Genomic DNA, 21031 nt, shown 5'->3' on the forward strand with positions numbered 1-21031 from the left:
CTTCCTGTCCTGCGCTCTCTCCCAGAGTGTGCTCAAGTTCATATTCATTGCATCCGTGATGCTATCTAGCCATCTCATCCTCTGCCGTCCCCTTCTCCTTTTGCCTTCAGTCTTTCCCAGCATCAGGGTCTTTTCCAGGGAGTTTTCTCTTCGCATTAGGTGGCCAAAATATTGGAGCTTCAGCTTCATTATCTGTCCTTCCAATGAGCACTCAGGGTTGATTTCCTTTAGGATGGACTGATTTGACCTCCTTGCAATCCAGGGGACTCGTAAGAGTCTTCTCCAGCACCACAGTTCGAAAGCATCAATTCTTCGGCGCTCAGCCTTCCTTATAGTCCAGCTCTCACAGCCATACATTACTACTGGGAAAACCATAGCTTTGATTAGACAGACCTTTGTCGGCAAGGTGATGTCTCTGCTTCTTACTATGCTGTCTAGGTTTGCCATAGCTTTCCTCCCAAGGAGCAAGCGTCTTTTCATTTCATGGCTACAGTCACCGTCTGCGGTGATCTTGGAGCCCAAGAAAGTAAAATCTGTCACTGCTTCCATTTCTTCCCCTTCTATATGCCAGGAAGTGATAGGGCCAGATGCCATGATCTTCGTTTTTTTAATGTTGAGTTTCAAACCAGCTTTTGCACTCTCCACTTTCACCCTCAGCAAGAGGCTCTTGAGATCCTCTTCGCTTTCTGCCATTAGGGTGGTATCGTCTGCATATCGGAGGTTGTTGATAATTCTCCCAGCAATCTTAATTCCGATCTCTGATTCATCCAACCCGGCATTTCTCATGATGTACTCTGCATATAAGTTAAATAAGCAGGGTGACAATATGCATCCTTGTCGTACTCCTTTCCCAATTTTGAACCAATCGGTTGTTCCATGTCTGGTTCTTACTGTTGCTTCTTGACCCTCGTACAGGTTTCTCAGGAGACAGGTAAGGTGGTCTGGTACTCCCATCACTTTCAGAATTTGCCACAGTTTGTTGTGATCCACACAATCAAAGGCTTTAGCGTAGTCAATGAAGCAGAAATAGACGTTTTTCTGGAATTCTCTTGCTTTCTCCATGATGCAGCGAATGTTGGCGATTTGATCTCTAGTTCCTCTGCCTCTTGGAAACCCAGCTTGTACTTCTGGTAGTTCTCGGTTCGCATACTGCTGAAGCCTAGCTTGTAGGATTTTGAGCATCACCTTGCTGGCATGTGAAATGAGCGCAATTGTGCGGTAGTTTGAACACTCTTTGGCGTTGCCCTTCTTTGGAATTGGAATGTAAACTGACCTTTTCCAGTCTTGTGGCCACTGTTGAGTGTTCCAGATTTGTTGACATATTGAATGCAGCACTTTAACAGCATAATCTTTTAGGATTTTAAATAGCTCGGCTGGAATACTGTCATCTCCGCTAGCTTTGTTGTTACTAATGCTTCCTAAGGCCCACTTGACTTCACTCTCTAGGATGTCCGGCTCAAGTTCAGTGACCACACTATCATGGCTATCAGGGACATTCAGATCTTTCCTGTATAGTTCTTCTGTGTATTCTTGCCACCTCTTCTTAATCTCATCTGCTTCTGTTAGGTCCCTGCCTTCTTTGTCCTTTATCATGCCCGTCTTTGCACAAAACGTTCCCTTGAGATCTCCAATTTTCTTGAAGAGATCTCTAGTCTTTCCCATTCTGTTGTTTTCCTCGATTTCTTTGCATTGTTCATTTAAGAAGGCCTTCTTGTCTCTCCTTGCTATTCTCTGGAACTCTGCATTCAGTTGGGTATATCTTCCCCTTTCTCCCTTGCTTTTCATTTCCCTTCTTTCGTGAGCTACTTGTAAAGCCTCCTCAGACAGCCACTTGGCTTTCTTGCATTTCTTTTTCTTTGGGCTTGATTGAGTTGCTGCCTCCTGAACAATGTTACGGACCTCCGTCCATAGTTCCTCAGGCACTCTGTCTATCAGGTCTAATCCCTGAAATCTATTCCTCACCTCCACTGTATATTCATCAGGGATATGATTGAGGTCATACCTGAACGGTTTAGTGGTTTTCCTGACGTTCTTCAATTTAAGCCGAAATTTTGCAAGAAGCAGCTCATGATCTGAGCCACAGTCAGCTCCAGGTCTTGTTTTGACTGACTGTATGGAACTTCTCCATCTTTGGCTGCAAAGGACATAATCAATCTGATTTCGATATTGACCATCTGGTGACGTCCATGTGTAGAGTCGCCTCTTGTGCTGTTGGAAAAGAGTGTTTGCTATGATCAGCATGTTCTCTTGGCAAAACTCTATTAGCTTTTGTCCTGCTTCATTTTGTACACCAAGGCCATGCCTGCCTGTTATCCCGGTGATTTCTTGATTTCCTACTTTAGCATTCCAATGCCCTATGATGAAGAGGACGTCTTTTTTTGATGTTAGTTCTAGAAGGTGTTGTAGGTCTTCATAGAACCGATCAACCTCAGCTTCTTCGGCCTCAGTGGTTGGGGCATAGACTTGAATTACTGTGATGTTGAATGGTTTGCCTTGGATTCGTACTGAGATCATTCTATCATTTTTAAGATTGTACCCCAGTACTGCTTTTCCCACCCTTTTGTTGACTATGAGTGCTACTCCATTTCTTCTAAGGGATTCTTGCCCACAATAGTAGATATGATGGTCACCTGAATTAAATTCGCCCATGCCTGTCCATTTTAGTTCGCTGATTCCCAAGATGTCGATGTTCAATCTTGCCATCTCATGTTTGACCACCTCCAGCTTACCTTGATTCATTGATCTGACATTCCAGGTTCCTAAACAATATTGTTCTTTACAGCATCAGATTTTCTTTTCACCACCAGACACATCCACAGCTGAGTGTCCTTTCGGGTTTGGCCCAGCCGCTTCACTCTTTCTGGCGCTACTTGGAAATACCCTCTGCTCTTCCCCAGTAGCATATTGGACACCTTCCGACCTGAGGGGCTCATCTTCCGGCGTCATATCTTTTAGCCTTGTGATACGTTCCATGGGGTTTTCTTGGCAAGAATCCTGGAGTGGGTTGCCATTTTCTTCTCCAGTGGACCACATTTTGTCAGAACTCTCTGCCATGACCTGTCCATCTTGGGTGGCCCTGCACGGCATAGCTTATGGCTTCAATGAGTTACGCAAGCCCCTTCGCCACAACAAGGCAGTGACATAGCTTACAGAACTTTTAATATCCCACAAGAATCTCATGCAGTTCACTTGATTCAGTGAGTGAAGCAGTTGGTGTATTAAGAAAAGCTTCCAGGTCTTTTAAAAAGTACTTGTTTAAAATGTTAGATTACCATGATGCAGATCCATCCACCATTTGAAATATACCCCTGGAATAAATATTTTGAGTGATCCTACAGTTGGTATTCCAGTTCCCGTGAGCATGTGGGGCCCTCCAAATTCCTCAACATAGTTCCTCAAAATCTTGACAAGAACATTGGATATGAAATCCTCCAAATCGGATGAAGAGATTATCAAACTGAGGGATTTCTTATGCTTGCAAGGTCAAGGCCAGTTGTCAGCCCCTGGTGCATCCTAAGGGAAGGAAAGTGTACTCTGCACTGACCTGACTCCCAACCACTCAAGGTCCCATAGATTGGAAACCCTCTCTTTTTTTAGGTATTAGGATCACTCCAGTTACCTACCTAGCCATTTAATGCCACCACCACTCACCCCGTAGCCTTGGATAAGAAAGGGAGAGTGTTTACAGCCCCCTTAGCCTCCTTGTTCTGGGTCACCTGGTTTCTGTTTCCTGAGTGAAGGGGCAGAGCTGCCTCTTAATTGGTTCTTATAAAGAGTTCATGGCAAGTCATGCACCTGAGGCCTAGTCCATCAGAATTTCCAATATATCTAGGACTTGCCAAGCCCAACCGACTTCCTCCTAGTAGTTCTCTCCCACAAGAGATGTTATTGTATTCACCTCCTGAGTGTCCATCCACCTGGCTCTCTACTCCAAGGCATTCTGTGTTCCAAAGAGCCCACTGGTAAATCTGTAGCCTGTGATATTTCTGTGTGCTTGGCAATAAAGTCAGTGTCTTTCATTTGTATGAGTATGGCTTCATCCTTAAGAAGCTCTGAATAAAATCTTTCTCAGGGGTTTAATATTTGGTTCTCATACATGTTCTTTTTTTGTAGCCTTAGAACAAAAAATGCACAGCTGTTTTAAAACTCCTGACTTAATTTTAGTTATAGTTCTTCTCTTTCATTTCTATTAGTATTTGTTAGTGTTAGTCTTAAGAAATTGCTGGTTGTCGCCTGTAAACACCAACTCATTTGGCAGAAACATACAACTCTCTAACTGACACTGGACTGTTAAGGGTCATCTAAAGTGTGATGTCTTGAAGTGTGAAGTTGCAGTAGACCCTTTTGCTTAGAGAAGATAAAGTTTTGCGAATTTGAAAAATGACAGATAAAGAGAGAAATCTATTGGTGTGTTTTCTGTCATTGCAACCAAAATGAAACTCAGATGAAACTCAGAAGGGAAAGCGTGTTGAAGCGGAGGTCACTATCCCAAATCCTCGCTGCAGGTTTCTTTGAAGTGCAAAACAACCCTTATTCAGAAGAATCACTGGCTCAGCCTCTCTATGGCTGAATACACACATTACCTCGCAGGCAGGCTGGAAGAGGTTCTGTTTTTATCTGCTTTTGTTTATTTCTAGCACACACTAAATGAGTATTTTGAATGTATGTTATATTTTAATGTACGGGGGGAGGGGGGGTTGGCCACACTGCTCCTGCCAAATTTCAAACAGGTTTTAAATAATAAAAAAACTGATTCTAGGGAACTGATGGAACTGACAGTGTAGCAAGTGCACATACTTATCCAGTTTGTGCAGTTGGTGATCTCTGATGACCTCAGGCTCTCAGTGGTCCTCTGACAGAGGCAAGAAGACAGAGCAACTCTTCCAGGCAGGACCTGTGGTAGTTCTACAGCTACTACATGCCAACGAGCACGTCTGTAGGGAAGAGCTGCCTGGAGAACGGCCATGGACCTTGGGCCTAGTTACACTGCTTTTCTAAAAGAAGGATCTACAAAAGAATGAAAGGGGGGGGGGAGTGAATGGACCAAAGTGCAATGCCTTGTCCACTAGGTGTGTTTTTTTGTGTCGGGAAGAGTGGCCTCGGTTCTGCTCTGATCCACTTCGTATCGTGAGGAGACTATTCTGAATCAGTCTGCTTCACCTCATTATTTGGGCATGGTAATGAGGCAGTGCACAGCCCTAGTCTGTACCAGTACCTCCACTTGGTGTCTCAGTGGCATGAGAGCTGGAGCAGGGCTACTCCCTGGCATCTTAGGTCAAACTACATATTGCATTAAAGACATAGTGTGAAGCTCTGTGTCTGTTTTTGTTTTACTTTAACATGAAAGTCTCTGATTTGGATGAAGACCACCACACATGAGGAGACCAGGTTCAGTCCTTCCCTGTCCAGCTGCATCCATCCAAACACATACACACACATATACAGAGTGCAGTTAAAGAAAGAAAAAATTCTCCATTGCTGCTGATGGAGAATTGTATTCTTTCTTTAACTGCTGCATGGGGAGGGGGCATTTAGGGGAGAGGATTAAACCTCTCCACCCTGCTCACAGTGGTCCCAATCCAAATCTGGGGCTCACACACTTACTTTAGAGGAAGGGTAGGTAACCTTTTTGGACCTGTGGGAGCATCTGACAATTTGAGAAACTGTCCTGGACACCATCATGAAATGGCTGCCATGGGAGGTGTGACTAGTCATAGTAGAGAAGTAGTAGAAGTAGCACAAGGCACAGGTGAGGGCTGAGCTTCAACACATGAAAGAACTCCTTTGAACCCACATTTCAGTGCCAACAGACCCCTATTTCACAGAAGACAAACTCTTTTTCTCTTTCCCCCTTCCACCAGACAACTAATTCCCCCATCTCTCTCTCTCTCCCTCTCCCTGATTCTCTTTGAAGCTGCCAATAAGAATATGTGTTAATTTTTTTTAAAGGGTGAGAAGGGTGAGGAACCTCAGCAGGAACCAAGAAACATGTCCAAGTGCCCTCAGTCACCATGTTACCTACCCCTGCGGGGGGAAAAAGGCACAGAGCTGCATGCTTAGATCTTTAACATAATGGGCCTGTTCACATGATCAAAGAAGGGGAAATAAGCCAAGGTGTCTTATTTCTCCCACTGGGCACGCTGGTCACATACCAGAGGGATTCGCGTATACCCTCACCGGTGCAGCTTGCTGTATCATTCAAACTTGGTGAGGGTGGCTCGTTGCTGTAATTAACAAGCCTTTTGTTCCTTTTGCTAACTCTTGTATACTGTCTTAAGCTGTGTTGTTTTATTGTTGGATTTTTATTTTTTTATTGAATTGTTTTCAGTTTAAAGTTGTTTTTAGTTATATGTTGTTTGTATATCTTGCCCATATGCTGTTATGTAAATGTCTTTTAAACTTTGTATATTGTATTTTAATGTTTTAACTTTTGTAAACCACCCAGAGAGCTTCGGCTATGGAGCAGTATAGAAATGTAATAAATAAATAAATGAAAACTCACCACCCAGAACTTCATAGGGTCCGCACAACATAGCAATCCATGCCAGTGAGCATAATTATGCAAATCCACCGCCAGCACACATGACTGGGGGGGGGGGATGCTATGTGATCGTGCAAACCTGGTCAGAATGTAATTTGACCCTTAGACAGAGTTCCTTCAGGAACATCTATGCACCCACAAGACTCTCCTTACTAACTTTCCAAAAATCCCATAGTTCAAAGCAATCTGACCTAGTTCAGTCTGACTGTTTATTCCTCTTCTGAAAGGAAATTGGTCTATCTGAACATTCTGGAAGGGTATTCCAAATGGATGCAACACAAACATGTTAAGGCTATAAGGAACTTTTCTCCCTTTAATGATGAGACCCTGTGACCTAGAATCATAGAATAGTAGGGTTGGAAGGGGCCTACAAGGCCATTGAGTCCAACCCCCTGCTAAGTGCAGGAATCTAAGTCAGAGAATCCCTGACAGATGGCTGTCCAGCCTTGTCTTCAATGCCTCCAGTGTGGGAGAGGCCACTACCACTCTAGGTCATTGGTTCCATTGTCATATTACTCTGACAGTCAGGAAGTTTTTCCTGATGTTCAGCCAGAATCTGGCTTCTTGTAACTTGAGCCCATTATTCCATGTCCTGCACATTTTGAGTCAAAGGTGATTCAAACATATCAGTCTTGGATCCCTGAACTCAGTCTCTCCCCAAAAGTGATGCCAGCTAACCCAACTAGCTTTTAGAGCTTCTGGCTAGGTGCCCCTTCTTGTAACTCCAAAGCCCTAAATTCCAGGTGATTCCAGGAGAAGTCTTGCTAGGATAAACTCATGGTAACTGACCCTACACTCCTGGCTTTGAATACTCTTTTTCTGCACTCCCATTTCCAGTGGACTGCTCTTGGTAAAGCTTTGCAGCCACTGAGGAAAGTCTCTTCTTTTTAGGATTTACCCTGACATGAAGGAAACCCACTCCCCTCCAAGTGTTTTGGATAGAACTTTCCTTCCTAATGTTCTTCTCTAAAGCTTTCTCCTGCCAGCTTTTCATTTCCCACAGCAATTTGCCCTCCACCCCACCCCACTTCTCAGAAGTCCTTTGTATTTAGAAAATATACTAGTTTCTGGGCCAGCTTTATTTGACAGACAGCAGCCTGGGCTGCTGTTGTAAATGGTTCCCCAAGCACATTTCAGATAAATTCTCCCTCGAGTCATTTGTGTTTGGGAAGGATTTATTCCCTGAACACAGAGAAGTCATTTCCAGGCGTACATCTCAAGCAAGCATAGCAACAATATACTATTTTTGGAATCTCTTACTTCGTTGGTAGAATTTTAATTTTTAATTAATAATTAAATCTGCATGAGGTGCCATGGGTTGAAAGGCTCCATAGCAAACCCATACTCCTGTTGGACGGCACACTGAGGAGAGCAGCTTCAACATACATTTCAGGCCTTGTATGGAGGGATAGAGAGCTATAAAAGAAAAGGGTCAGATTGTTGAGTGAAAACATATCTCTCACATTCACGCACACACTTTATACCCACATCCTAACCAAAATCAGAAAAGAAAACAAGATATGGAAATAGGCAGGCCCCCAGTCTCCAGCCAGAAGGAACAGCAGTTTAAAACATTGTCGATTCTGGAAGTTCTTCCCTAAACCAAAAGATGAGACCAATAATTTTGTTCTCCATCTCAGGTTCCCAGAGGTTTGTGTCCTCCAAAGCATTAAAGGATGAATGGATGGCCAAAGCAGAAGGGTCAATCACACTCTGGTTCTCATTTTCTTTTTGGTAGATTAAACAATCTCACTGCAGCCTGTCTTTTGTGGGGAGGGATTGAGACAACTTGATAGAGACTAAAGGAAAGTGAAGGGGCAAATGGAAAATCTCCTTCATATGGCCTGACCTAATTCTTATGCAGGTTATTATTCTGTAGAATCTTGTAGCCTTAGTTATTCTGCCTATAGAGACATTAGCAGTATATTTGTGTGTTAGTATTGTTCCAAATCTCACACCTATACCCACTACAGTAGTCACTTCTGAGTTCCCATTCCCCTCTCCTTTATTACAGTCTTCCTGTTACTTGTCACTGTATTTCATTTCTGTTCCCTCTAAGTGTCATCTTCAGTTCTGTTCCCTCCATTACTTTTCCCTTAACTAAAAAAATGCTATTGGAGCTAAAGAATTCAAACATGTTATCTAACTAATTGAACTTAATCATTACAATTTTGTATTCCTCTCAACAGACTGCATCGGGAGACTTAATGATTAGGAATATCCAGCTGAAACATAGTGGAAAATATGTGTGCATGGTGAAGACAGAGGTTGATAGTGTATCATCTGTAGCAGATCTGATAGTGCGAGGTATCCACTCTTCTCAGTAACTCTATTTGCAAGGTGTTCAATGTGATTTTTTAAAGAATGAATAGTTTCACTTTTTTTAGGATGCTTCCAGAAAGATAGACAGTTTTGTTGTTGTATTTGTCAAGTACACTGATTTGCAAGCCACAAGAAATTGTACATGTCACCATCTTGATTTGCCTTTGGTCTGATGCAGTATGGCACTTCTAAAGCAGCAGATCCAAATTGCACACCAGGATCTAGCGGGGTCAGCATTAGTGGTACAGTCAAAAAGAAAAATTATATCATAGAATTCCTGTTTTAGTTATTATCTCTTAGTAAGGGATTTTTTCCCACACTTCAGGTTTAGCCAAAGCATTAAATTAATTGTGGTGAAGGAGCCTTCTGAATGCTTCATTCCACCCAATGATAATGTGCATGCTACTTCCTGAGCAAATTAAGGAATTGAACAGTACATCACACACACACTTTAAAAGGGTTTAAGAGGGGGAGACAGTGTAAATGTAGCAACTTGTTCACAGAAGCACCAATTGCTATTGTTTCTCTAGCACTGAATCAGATAAAAAAGAGAAGTATAGAAGTACAGAAAGCATTTTGTGGACAACTTTGACAACTATCCTGGAGTAAAGCTGTGCCAAATATTTCTGCCAAATACCCCCTTTTTCAACAATTCTTGTGTGTGTAGGGGGAGCAACATGGGAACAAAGTTATCTGTAAAAATGGTTGGGGTGGGGAAGAACTTTGATAAAATGAATCAGCAAGAGGCAAGAGTGTGTGCTTACCTTATTAAGTGTATGAGGTGGCAAATGGTTTTTAATTTTCCCCTTTCTTTACTTTTAAAATACCCTGTTCTTGCCTGCTGTTTGCAGATGGGCTTTGTGTCACTCACATGCCTCTTTTGCAGGGAGTGAATAATTTGATGGAAGTAGAGGGCAGGCTCTGCCACAGCACTGTCCAGAAGTCTCTTCCTCCAAATTCACAAAATGTCAAAAGATTTCAAACATGGCTTATTCACTTTATAGTACTGAGGGAGCTTCTAGATCCAAAACTCAGGGAGTAAATTGACCATGAGCAACTTTCAGTGCATATATTAAGAACTTGTCAGGCTGTGGCCAGTGGGTTGTATCTAGGGTTGGCGGAGAATTTCTCCCCGAAACTTCGGGGGGCCGAGCGCCAACGTGTTCGGCCCCCCGAACAAGTTTCGGGGAGAAATCCTCCGACCCCCCCCCGCACCCCCCCCGGGACGGGACGTACCTTCACCGAATGTCCCTCCCGGCGGCGGGTCCGGCTGGCGGTTCGGTGGGTGTTCGAGCGGGGCGGGAGCAACAGCCGGTCTTTTGACCGGCTGCTGCCGCCGCCATTGCAATAAAAGAAAAAAAAAACGCCCCCTGATAGGCTACGTGACGATTGACGTAGCCTATCACGGCTAGATTTGCAAAGTCAGCCGTGATAGGCTACGTCAATCATCACGTAGCCTATCACGGGTGACTTTAAAAAAAAAAAAGTGTGTACGGATAATGGCGGCCCCCATAGGGAGCCGCCATTCCCATTCCTTATTTGGTCGCTGTAGTCTACGTAAATGTTTACGTAGACTACGGCGAAAATAAGAGCAACTTCGCCGTAGTCTACGTAAACATTTACGTAGACTACAGCGACTAAATAAGGAACGCGAATGGCGGCTCCCTATGGGGGCCGCCATTAGCGTACGCGCTTTTTTTTTTTTTTAAAGTCACCCGTGATAGGCTGCATGACGATTGACGTAGCCTATCACGGCTGACTTTGCAGATCTAGCCGTGATAGGCTACGTGAATCGTCACGTAGCCTATCAGGGGGCGGTTTTGTTTGTTTTATTTAACTTTCGCGTTCGCGGCCGGGCGAGGCGGGAAGCCTCCCCCCCGGCCTGAATTTTGGCCGGGCCGAGGCGGGAAGCCTCCCCCCTCCAGCCAGAACTTTGCGGGGGGAGCAGCGAAGCGCCTCCCCCCCACCGCGAACGTCCTTCGAGGACAGGTAAGGGACTTTCGTCCACCCCTAGTTGTATCCAATGGCAGCTTTACATTAGCATGAAATTCTTACATTCACACAGGACGGGGTATCCAGTTTCTGCTGATCATCTCTCCCCTCGATGTCATATCCCATACTGTTCTAGAGAGTCCCCCAACCCTCAGGAGCAGCCTTTCAGGGGGCACAGGAGGCTGCAGTGAGTAGGGGGGAGGTTGGTGAAAATTGGATATCCCATGCAAGCGCAAATACATTCCACTAGTGGAGAGACACCATTGGATAGAACTTAATATTTTTCATCCAAGAGAGTGATTTTGGTCCTGGTGTCATTATGTATTTATTCACATGGTGTTTGAAACCATGGTCCTAAAGCATGAAAGAATGCAGGATAATTGATATGACCAAAACCCATGTCTGCAGCTTCATCTGTGCTTGTGGAACAGTCAGATCAGCTGCCCCAGACATAACTTTTATTATCATCATCTCACTTCACTACGAACACAATACTTTTTAATGAAGTCAGTTCATTCAGCTCTGAGGTTTTGATAATTTCATCATCAAGTGATGTACATTTAATATATTGATTAATATTGCAAGCTTTCTTATTCAGGCATAACTATTCAAAATTTGTTGTTGTTGTTCAGTCGTTAAGTCGTATCTGACTCTTTGTGACCCCATGGACCACAGCACGCCAGGCCTTCCTGTCCTCTGCTCTCTCCCGGAGTGTGCTCAGGTTCATATTAATTGCATCCGTGATGCTATCTAGCCATCTCATCCTCTGCCGTCCCCTTCTCCTTTTGCCTTCAATCTTTCCTAGCATCAGGGTCCTTTCCAAGGAGTTTTCTCTTCGCATTAGGTGGCCAAAATATTTGAGCTTCATTTTCAGTATCTGTCCTTCCAAGGAGCACTCAGGGTTGATTTCCTTTAGGATTGACTCATTTGACCTCCTTGCAGTCCAGGGGACTCGCAAGAGTTTTCTCCAGTGCCACAGTTCAAAAGCATCAATTCTTCAGAGCTCAGCCTTCCTTATAGTCCAGCTCTCAAAGCCATACGTTACTACTGGGAAAACCATAGCTTTGATTAGACGGACCTTTGTCGGCAAGGTGATGTCTCTGCTTCTTACTATGCTGTCTAGGTTTGCCATAGCTTTCCTCCCAAGGAGCAAGCATCTTTTAATTTCATGGCTATAGTCACTGTCTGCGGTGATCTTGCAGCCCAAGAAAATAAAATCTGTCACTGCTTCCTTCTTCCCCTTCTATATGCCAGGCAGTGATGGGGCCAGATGCCATGATCTTCATTTTTTTAATGTTGAGTTTCAAACCAGCTTTTGCACTCTCCACTTTCACCCTCAACAAGAGGCTCTTTAGATCTTCGCTTTCTGCCATTAGGGTGGTATCGTCTGCGTATCTGAGGTTGTTGATAATTCTCCTGGCTTAATTCCGACCTGTGATTCATCCAACCCGGCGTTTCTCATGATGTACTCTGCATATAAGTTAGATAAGCAGGGCGACAATATGCAGCCGTGTCGTACTCCTTTCCCAATTTTGAAACAATCAGTTGCTCCATGTCTGGTTCTTACTGTTGCTTCTTGACCCTCATACAGGTTTCTCAGGAGACAGGTAAGGTGGTCTGGTACCCCCATCTCTTTAAGAATTTGCCACAGTTTGTTGTGATCCACACAATCAAAGGCTTTAGCATAGTCAATGAAGCAGAAATAGACGTTTTTCTGGAATTCTCTTGCTTTCTCCATGATGCAGCGAATGTTGGCGATTTGATCTCTAGTTCCTCTGCCTCTTCTAAACCCAGCTTGTACTTCCGGTAGTTCTCGGTTCGCATACTGCTGAAGCCTAGCTTGTAAGATTTTGAGCATAACCTTGCTGGCATATGAAATGATCGCAACTGTACTGTAGTTTGAACACTCTTTGGCATTGCCCTTCTTTGGAATTGGAATGTAAACTGACCTTTTCCAGTCTTGTGGCCACAGTTGAGTGAGTGTTCCCAATTTGTTGGCATATTGAGTGCAGCACTTTAACAGCATCATCTTTTAGGATTTTAAATAGCTCAGCTGGAAGGCTGTCATCTCCGCTAGCTTTGTTGTTAGTAATGCTTCCTAAGGCCCACTTGACTTCACTCTCGAGGATGTCCGGCTCAAGTTCAGTGACTGCACTGTCATGGCTATCAGGGACATTAAGATCTTTCCTGTATAGTTCTTCTGTGTATTCTTTCCACCTCTCCTTAATCTCATCTGCTTCTGTTAGGTCCCTGCCTTTTTTGTCCTTTATCATGCCCGTCTTTGCACAAAACGTTCCCTTGATATAAGGATGGACAAAAGTCCCTTACCTGGTCCTGCAGCTTGCTTCACGGTGGGGGAGAGGCGCTTCGGTTCTCCCCCCAAAATTCTTGGTGGGGGGGAGGCACCCTGCCCCTCCCAGCCAAAATTCAGGCCGGGGGGAAGCACCCCGTCTCCCCGGCCGCGAAATAAAAAAATTATGGGGGGGGGGAAACACGTGATACGCTACGTAACGATTTACGTAGCCTATCACGGCTAGATTTTCAAAGTCAGCCGTGATAGGCTATGTAAATCGTTACGTAGCCTATCAAGGCTGACTTTGGGGGGGGGGAAAGCATGTATGCAAATGGAAGTGCCCATCGCCCTTATTTTCGCTGTAGTTTACGTAAATCTTTATGTAGACTACCCCTGGCCAAATAAGGAACCCAAATGGCGGCGCCCATGGGCGCCGCCATTTGCGTACGTGCTTTTTTTTTTTTTTCCAAAGTCAGCCTTGATAGGCTACGTAACGATTTACTTAGCCTATCACGGCTGACTTTGAAAATCTAGCCGTGATAGGCTACGTAAATCGTTACGTAGCCTATCACATGTTTTTGTTTTTACTGGGAAATGGCGGCGGCAGCAGCCGGTCGGAAGACCAGCCCCCGCCACTGCCGAAACGCCGCCGAAACGCCGCCAGGACCCGCTGCCGAGAGAGAAATTTGACAGAGGTAAGTCCCATCCCGGGGGGAGCGGGGGGCGGAGAATTTCACCACCGATTTCGCGGGGCCGAATGCATTGGCATTTGGCCTCCTGGAGATTCGTGGAGAAATTCTCTGCCATCCCTATCTTGATATCTCCGATTTTATTGAAGAGATCTCTAGTCTTTCCCATTCTGTCGTTTTCCTCAGTTTCTTTGCATTGTTTATTTACGAAGGCCTTCTTGTCTCTCCTTGCTATTCTCTGGAACTCTGCATTCAGTTGGATATATCTTCCCCTTTCTGCCTTGCTTTTCGCGTCCCTTCTTTCCTCAGCTACTTGTAAAGCATCATCAGACAGCCACTTTGCTTTCTAGCATTTCTTTTTCTTTGTCTGACTGTATAGAGCTTCTCCATCTTTGGCTGCAAAGTACATAACCAATCTGATTTCGATATTGACCATCTGGTGATGTCCATGTGTAGAGTCGCCTCTTGTGCTGTTGGAAAAGAGTGTTTGCTATGATCAGCATGTTCTCTTGACAAAACTCTATTAGCCTTTGTCCTGCTTCATTTTGTACACCAAGGCCATGCTTGCCTGTTATCCTAGTGATTTCTTGACTTCCTACTTTAGCATTCCAATCCCCTATGATGAAAAGGACATCTTTTTTTGGTGTTAGTTCTAGAAGGTGTTGTAGGTCTTCACAGAACCGATCAACCTCAGCTTCTTCGGCCTCAGTGGTTGGGGCATAGACTTGAATTACTGTGATGTTGAATGGTTTGCCTTGGATTCGTACCGAGATCATTCTATCATTTTTGAGATTGTACCCCAGTACTGCTTTTCCCACCCTTTTGTTGACTATGAGTGCTACTCCATTTCTTCTAAGGGATTCTTGCCCACAGTAGTAGATATAATGGTCACCTGAATTAAATTCTTCCATGCCTGTCCATTTTAGTGTGCTGATTCCCAAGATGTCGATATTCAATCTTGACATCTCATGTTTGACCACCTCCAGCTTACCTTGATTCATTGACCTTACATTCCAGGTTCCTAAACAATATTGTTCTTTACAGCATCGGACTTTCTTTTCACCACCAGACACATCCACAGCTGAGTGTCCTTTCGGCTTTGGCCCAGCCACTTCACTCTTTCTGGCGCTACTTGGAAATTCCCTCTGCTCTTCCCCAGTAGTATATTGGACACCTTCCTAGGGATGTCAGAGAATTCCGCCACGGATCTCAGTGAGGCCGAATGCCAGTGCATTTGGCCCCCCAAAATCTGTGGCGGAACAGCCCGCCCCCCCGTGGCTTCTCCCTGGGACAAGACTTACCCAGGGCGGATGTTCCAGGCGGCAGTTTCGCCGGTGGTGGCTGTGGCGGCTGGTCTTACGACCGGCTGCTGCCGCCGCCATTTGCAGTCTTGTTGTTTTGTTTTTGTTTTGTTTTTACAGAGACATGATAGGCTACATAAAGACTTACGTAGCCTATCACTTCCCGGTTAAAAAAAAAAAACATGTACGCAAATGGTGGCAGCTACGGCCGCCGCCATTTGCGTTCCTTATTTTTCACCGTCTTAGTGTACATAAATATTTATGTAGGCTAAAATGGCAAATCAAAAAGGGATGCAAATAGCGCCCACTACGCTATTTGCGTTCCCCTTTATTTTCGCCGTAATAGTCTACGTAAATATTTACGTAGACTAAGACGGCGAAAAATAAGGAATGCAAATGGCAGCGGCCATAGCCGCCGCCATTTGCGTACGCTGTTTTGTGTTTTTTTACCCAGAGCCCTCTGCAGCCAGAAATCCGGCTGCGGATGGCCCTGGCCTGGGCCTGGCCGGCTGCTCGGCGGAGCTGCCGCGGAGCACAGCCGTCCGTCGAGGATTCCGGTGGGGAGGACCGGATCACCTCCCGCCCCGTTGAGGATTCCGGGGGGAGGGACGGAATGCCTCCCCCCCACCATGGACAGAATCTGTGAAAAAGTAAGTGACTTTCATACATCCCTACACCTTCCGACCTGAGGGGCTCATCTTCCGATGTCATATCTTTTAGCCTTGTGATACATTCCATGGGGTTTTCTTGGCAGGAATACTGGAGTGGATTGCCATTTCCTTCTCCAGTGGACCACATTTTGTCAGAACTCTCCACCATGACCTGTCCATCTTGGGTGGCCCTGCACGGCATAGCTTATGGCTTCACTGAGTTAAGCATGCCCCTTCGCCACAAGAAGGCAGCGATCCATGAAGGGGAACTATTCAAAATCCTAGAATACAATTAAAAACTGAAATTCTTTTTTCATCTTCCAGGCTGTTACTGCCATGTGTTTCATTTTATAGCCTGTCTTATCAGAAAGTTACAGTATGGACAATTAAATGTGTTTAAAATAGAAAATGTAAAACCAACCGATACAAAACCAGACCACAAAGAAATAATATCTTGAGTGTGTGTTAAACTCAATGTGACAATTCCAGCCATGGCTAACTATTGTCTTTTAAAGGGGCATTTCATTAGCTCTGCCTTCATGTTTATAGCACACAAAAGTGGGAGGGAGATATATTTTGCAAATTGCGGAAAATCAAGGTTTTCTGGAAAGCTGCAGAAAGCTTGCAGTGCTGAATTGCTGTCCAAGGTGCTGATACGGTGTTGTGCTATAAAAAAATTACTACGGAGCAAGCATCATGGCAAAAACTGCTTTAGATAACAAATTGTCAAACCATAAAGATGTATTAGCAGATTAAGGCAGGACATCAAGGACTAAAGTAAAAGACAGTGATTTTAAAAGGTAGAGAAATCTAGCTGAATAAAAGTCCCTGAAAGAATACATCATCTGTTCTCTACTTGTGGGTTTGCTGTTTCAGAACTTGGTTTTACAGTTATAAAATAATCAAGCAGGAGTTTAGTAAATGTAAAAAAAAAAATTGCACTATTACTGCATTCTATATTGTTTTTTTCCCCCACAGTGGTAGCAAAATGGAAATCAGTTGGTACTGTGTTTAGGAATTTGTAGAATATGTGCTATCTTTACAACACCCTTCCAATTTTAAAATCTGATATCCCATTGCATTAGGCTCACCTGGACCACCAGAACATATAAAAGTTGATGAAATAACAGCTACCACAGCTCAGCTGTCTTGGTACGAGGGCTCAGATAATCACAGCCCAATCACTGGTTATACTATACAGGCCAGGACACCATTTTCAGTGGGTTGGCAAAGAGTCACAACAGGTAAACAGAAAGTGTTTATGGCTGCACTTGAATATATTTTTACTCTCAAGGGAACCAGGAATTCATACTTTCTCTCAAAATATTTTGTTACAGTTCCAGATGTCATTGATGGGAAAACATTCACAGCTACCGCAGTAGACTTAAACCCCTGGGTTGAATATGAATTTCGTATAGTTGCCAGTAACAAAATTGGAGGTGGAGAACCTAGTTTACCCTCAGAAAAAGTAAGAACTGAAGAGGCAGGTTAGTGGGTTTTTGTTTGCTTGTTTCATTTGATTTAGGTTCAGTGTAACAGGTGCTCAAACTGATTAGGCCTTTATAGTTTTTTAGCTACATAAAATTGTTCAATTTTCTTTTGTTTGTGGAGCTCAAGGGATGGCTGTTTGATACTTGGTCATTATCATACAAGATTGGTACTTTGACTGATTGTGTGCTCAGACAACTATGTAGAATTATATTTTAATGCATATCTTGGAAATCTCTTCCTTATACTAAACATAGAATTAAATAAGCCAAATTTAACAATGGAGTGTTTGCTACAGTAATGAATTTTAGTCAGCCCAGGGTAAAAAGCGCCACCTGTTTATTTTTTAAGAGCCAGAAGTTGTTCCCATAGCGGTGCTTGACAGAATGGCTTTAGCATACTCCTTTGCTGGCATGACTGATGTTTTGCTCTTGGCACCATCGAACATTCTTAGGGGAGGCATAGCAGAGAGCATGTACTGTGGACCCTCACATTCTAAGATAAGGAAAACCAATTTCAGTCACCACAGGTTGGAGATTGCTAGAGAAGGTCACTAAATAGTGGTGTTTGATGTGTGTAGCTCTGGAATACTTTAAGAGAAAAGAAAAAAAAATCTTATATAAGAATACGAGAACTATTCTCTTCTGTATTGTGGCTCTGGTGTTTAGAAAATAGAAAGAAATGTTAATACAAGTGAAGATAAGAGTATCCCTTGCAGTAGTCAACATGGCTGTTTATTTATATAGTTTTATAAAGAATGCAGAGAATAAAGTAGGCTTGTGTGATTATTGAACAGGAGCACTCAAGGAAATTGCTTAACAATTGTTTTTTATTTGGAAACTCTGCCATCCACACTGACAAGGTGACTACATTGTATGATCGTTGCACAAGTTGTAAACCACATAAATGATTCCTTTTCTCTTTGTCACGTACACATACATATGTTCTCCCTCTTGTCTCAGAATTTGGTTTGACAATGTTTATCAGAAGAACACTGAAGAGCAGATGGCATAATTCTCCTAAGATGTGGGGAGGGGTGATTCTGATCAGGGCCATGGCAAGGACTAAGGGCTAAAGCCCTCTTCACCTCATGTAAGATCCAGCTCCGCACACACACACACTTCCTGCACGAGATTTTTTTTTTTTTTTTACTCAACTATGCAAGGACAAACTACATGACAAACTAAACTCACATCTAGTTTGGCCCTCAGGTGACCAATTTGTGCACTACAGAGGATTCTTGGGGAAACAGATCAATTGATGGGTTTGTGCATATGAATAGTTATAAGGCAAGCACTACTTTGGCAATTGTTAAAAAATATTCCTTTCTGCTATGTATTCTTATCCTCCAGATGATCTATCTCCCTGTGGAATCATGCCATGCATGGCCTGAAAAACATGAGCTAAGTCCATGCCAAATCATTTCCATGCTAGGTGAAAGTCTGGAAACCACTGAATTAGAGTATAATGTATATTTTCTCTTCACAGTTCCTGAAGTACCACCATCTGAAGTAAGTGGAGGAGGTGGCAGTAGGTCTGAATTGGTCATCACATGGGATGTAAGGGACCTTCTTGGAATTTATTTTGTAAAGGTTCATTTTTTATCATTTATTCATAAAAATTAGCCTGCCTAGCTAACATACATTTCATTTATGTGGTACTTATGACTGACTTGTTCTGCAACCTCAAATGTGTGCTTTTCCTGGCCTCTTTCTACTTTGATGCTTTTCTGAGTTAGACATCATCAGAACAATGTTTACTTAAGCATATTTGAAAGTTATTTAAATCAGGTAGGTTTCCAATAGGGGTCTTGGCTTAGCACAAAAATTAAAACAGCTGCTTAAATACGGAAAGTCATGAGGTCAATACTTCTCATAAATTTATCTCCCCAGTTAATAACATAAGATATATTGCATAATATTAGTTTGTGTTTTTCTGTGACGTTCCTCCACACATGCATGCATGCAAAAAACCTGGACACACCCTAGCATGCCTCAGGCCATCTACACACTTGAGCAGGAAAAACCTAGGCATTGGGGTATTCTGGATGGTAGGATCTCCTGCTGAAAGGATGAAACAACCTGCTACTGCCATGTCATTGCCTATTCCAGCAGCCTGTGATAGCTATGCTGACAAGGGAAAGAGGACTCATGTGCATTCTGGTATAGCAGCCCCATATGTTAGAATCCCACAATAGGCAAATAGAAGATTCCAAGTATGTGGTGCCTCATTAAGGCTGCAATCCTAAGCACAGTTACTAAGGAAGAAGCCCTATTGAACTGAGTGGGACTTATATCTAAGTAAACACACTTTGAATTGTGGTCCATTAAGCTAATGTATGAACCTTTACAGATAAAGCTTATTGTAATTCTGCTCTGGCTATGTTTCAGCTCTCATTCACTCCTATTCCCCTGGTTATAATCTTTATTAAGTTTGTGCTCCTTTCTCCCACCCCCACCTTATTCCCACCTTCGTACCTTTTCCCATTCTCATCCTTGTGTATGTAACAACCTCTTTCTTGCCATCCATCAAACTGCCTCCCTTCAATCTTTCAAATCCTTTCAAACAAGACATTTCCTGACTTTCCGTAATGAATGTAATCTGTTCCCTCCTTTTTCTGTTTCCCATTATGTCATTCCTCCCTTCCAGTGCACATGTATTTATTTGACTAAAATATAAAATTTCTGTGTAGGCTATTATTAGGTGCTTGTGTTACGGGATTGGATAAGGAGAGGGACCAGATCTGTTTTATATTCTGTATAGCACTCAGTTAATAATTGGTGCTTAATAAATGGTTGACAATGATAACTAAATATTCAGGCTAATGCTGTATTCTGGGAGCTGGCCAAGAACAGCAATCTAGTTTCTGTTCCAGCCTTAGGGGAAGAACCAGAACGTTATGCAGATGCACTGGTGTTCCAGAAAAAGAGTGGAATAATGGGTTTGGACAGACTTTGGGGGCTGAGGGCACAAGTGGTTTCATGGAACCTCCATGATGGCTTCATGGAACCTTCATGTTCAGAGGCAGTATATCACTCAATACCAGTTGCTGGGGAGCATCACCGGGGGAAGGCAATTCTGTATGCCTTGCTATAGGTTCCCAAAGGCAACTGGTTAGCCACTAGTCAATGCATATTTTACTCAGGAGTAAGAACCACTGAGTTCCATGGGACATACTGTCAAATAAGCATGCTTATGCATGAAGTCTTAATGTGTTCTTAGTTTTCATCTACTGCTGGATTCCATTGTTCCTTTTGCTAATTAATTAAAGCCATCAACAGTCAAAAAGTTGTTCCTTGTAAAGATGATTGGCCAGGTTCTTGATTGGACAATTCTCATAGTGGAATGTTATGTTTATACAGGTTAGTTTTTTTATTTTAGTATTTTATTCATTTACTAATTTTTGCTTAGCCTGTTCCTGAAGAATTACAAAATGGTGAAGGATTTGGTTATGTCGTTGCTTTCCGACCACTTGGCATTACAACTTGGATACAGACAGTTGTTACGTCACCTGACACACCAAGATACGTCTTTAGAAATGAAAGCATCTTGCCGTTTTCACCATATGAAGTCAAGGTTGGCGTATATAATAATAAAGGAGAAGGACCATTTAGTCCAGTGGCCACAGTGTATTCTGCCGAAGAGGGTGGGTTATTGAATAATCTCTTACATAGCTTTCATTAAGTCATTTTCCATGCAAATGGGTTGAGCAAATGTTTGCTCAGCTAGTATCAGTGAAGCCATTTTAATTAGCT

At 43.3% G+C, this 21031-nt stretch overlaps 1 protein-coding gene across 1 annotated transcript in view; it reads left to right on the forward strand.

Moving 5' to 3' along the window:
* Positions 1-21031, forward strand: part of CNTN3 (contactin 3) — a 393326-nt gene that overhangs the window by 360973 nt on the left and 11322 nt on the right. The window contains exons 12-16 of the mRNA XM_084832495.1: positions 8731-8848; positions 16874-17032; positions 17126-17275; positions 18765-18835; positions 20688-20922. Coding sequence (XP_084688621.1) covers positions 8731-8848; positions 16874-17032; positions 17126-17275; positions 18765-18835; positions 20688-20922 — 733 coding nt within the window. The remainder of the gene's footprint in view (positions 1-8730; positions 8849-16873; positions 17033-17125; positions 17276-18764; positions 18836-20687; positions 20923-21031) is intronic.

This window comes from Heloderma suspectum, chromosome 2, assembly GCF_057233095.1.
Source record: "Heloderma suspectum isolate Gila_16-S chromosome 2, 16-S_ref, whole genome shotgun sequence".
NCBI classification, from domain to species: domain Eukaryota; kingdom Metazoa; phylum Chordata; class Lepidosauria; order Squamata; family Helodermatidae; genus Heloderma; species Heloderma suspectum.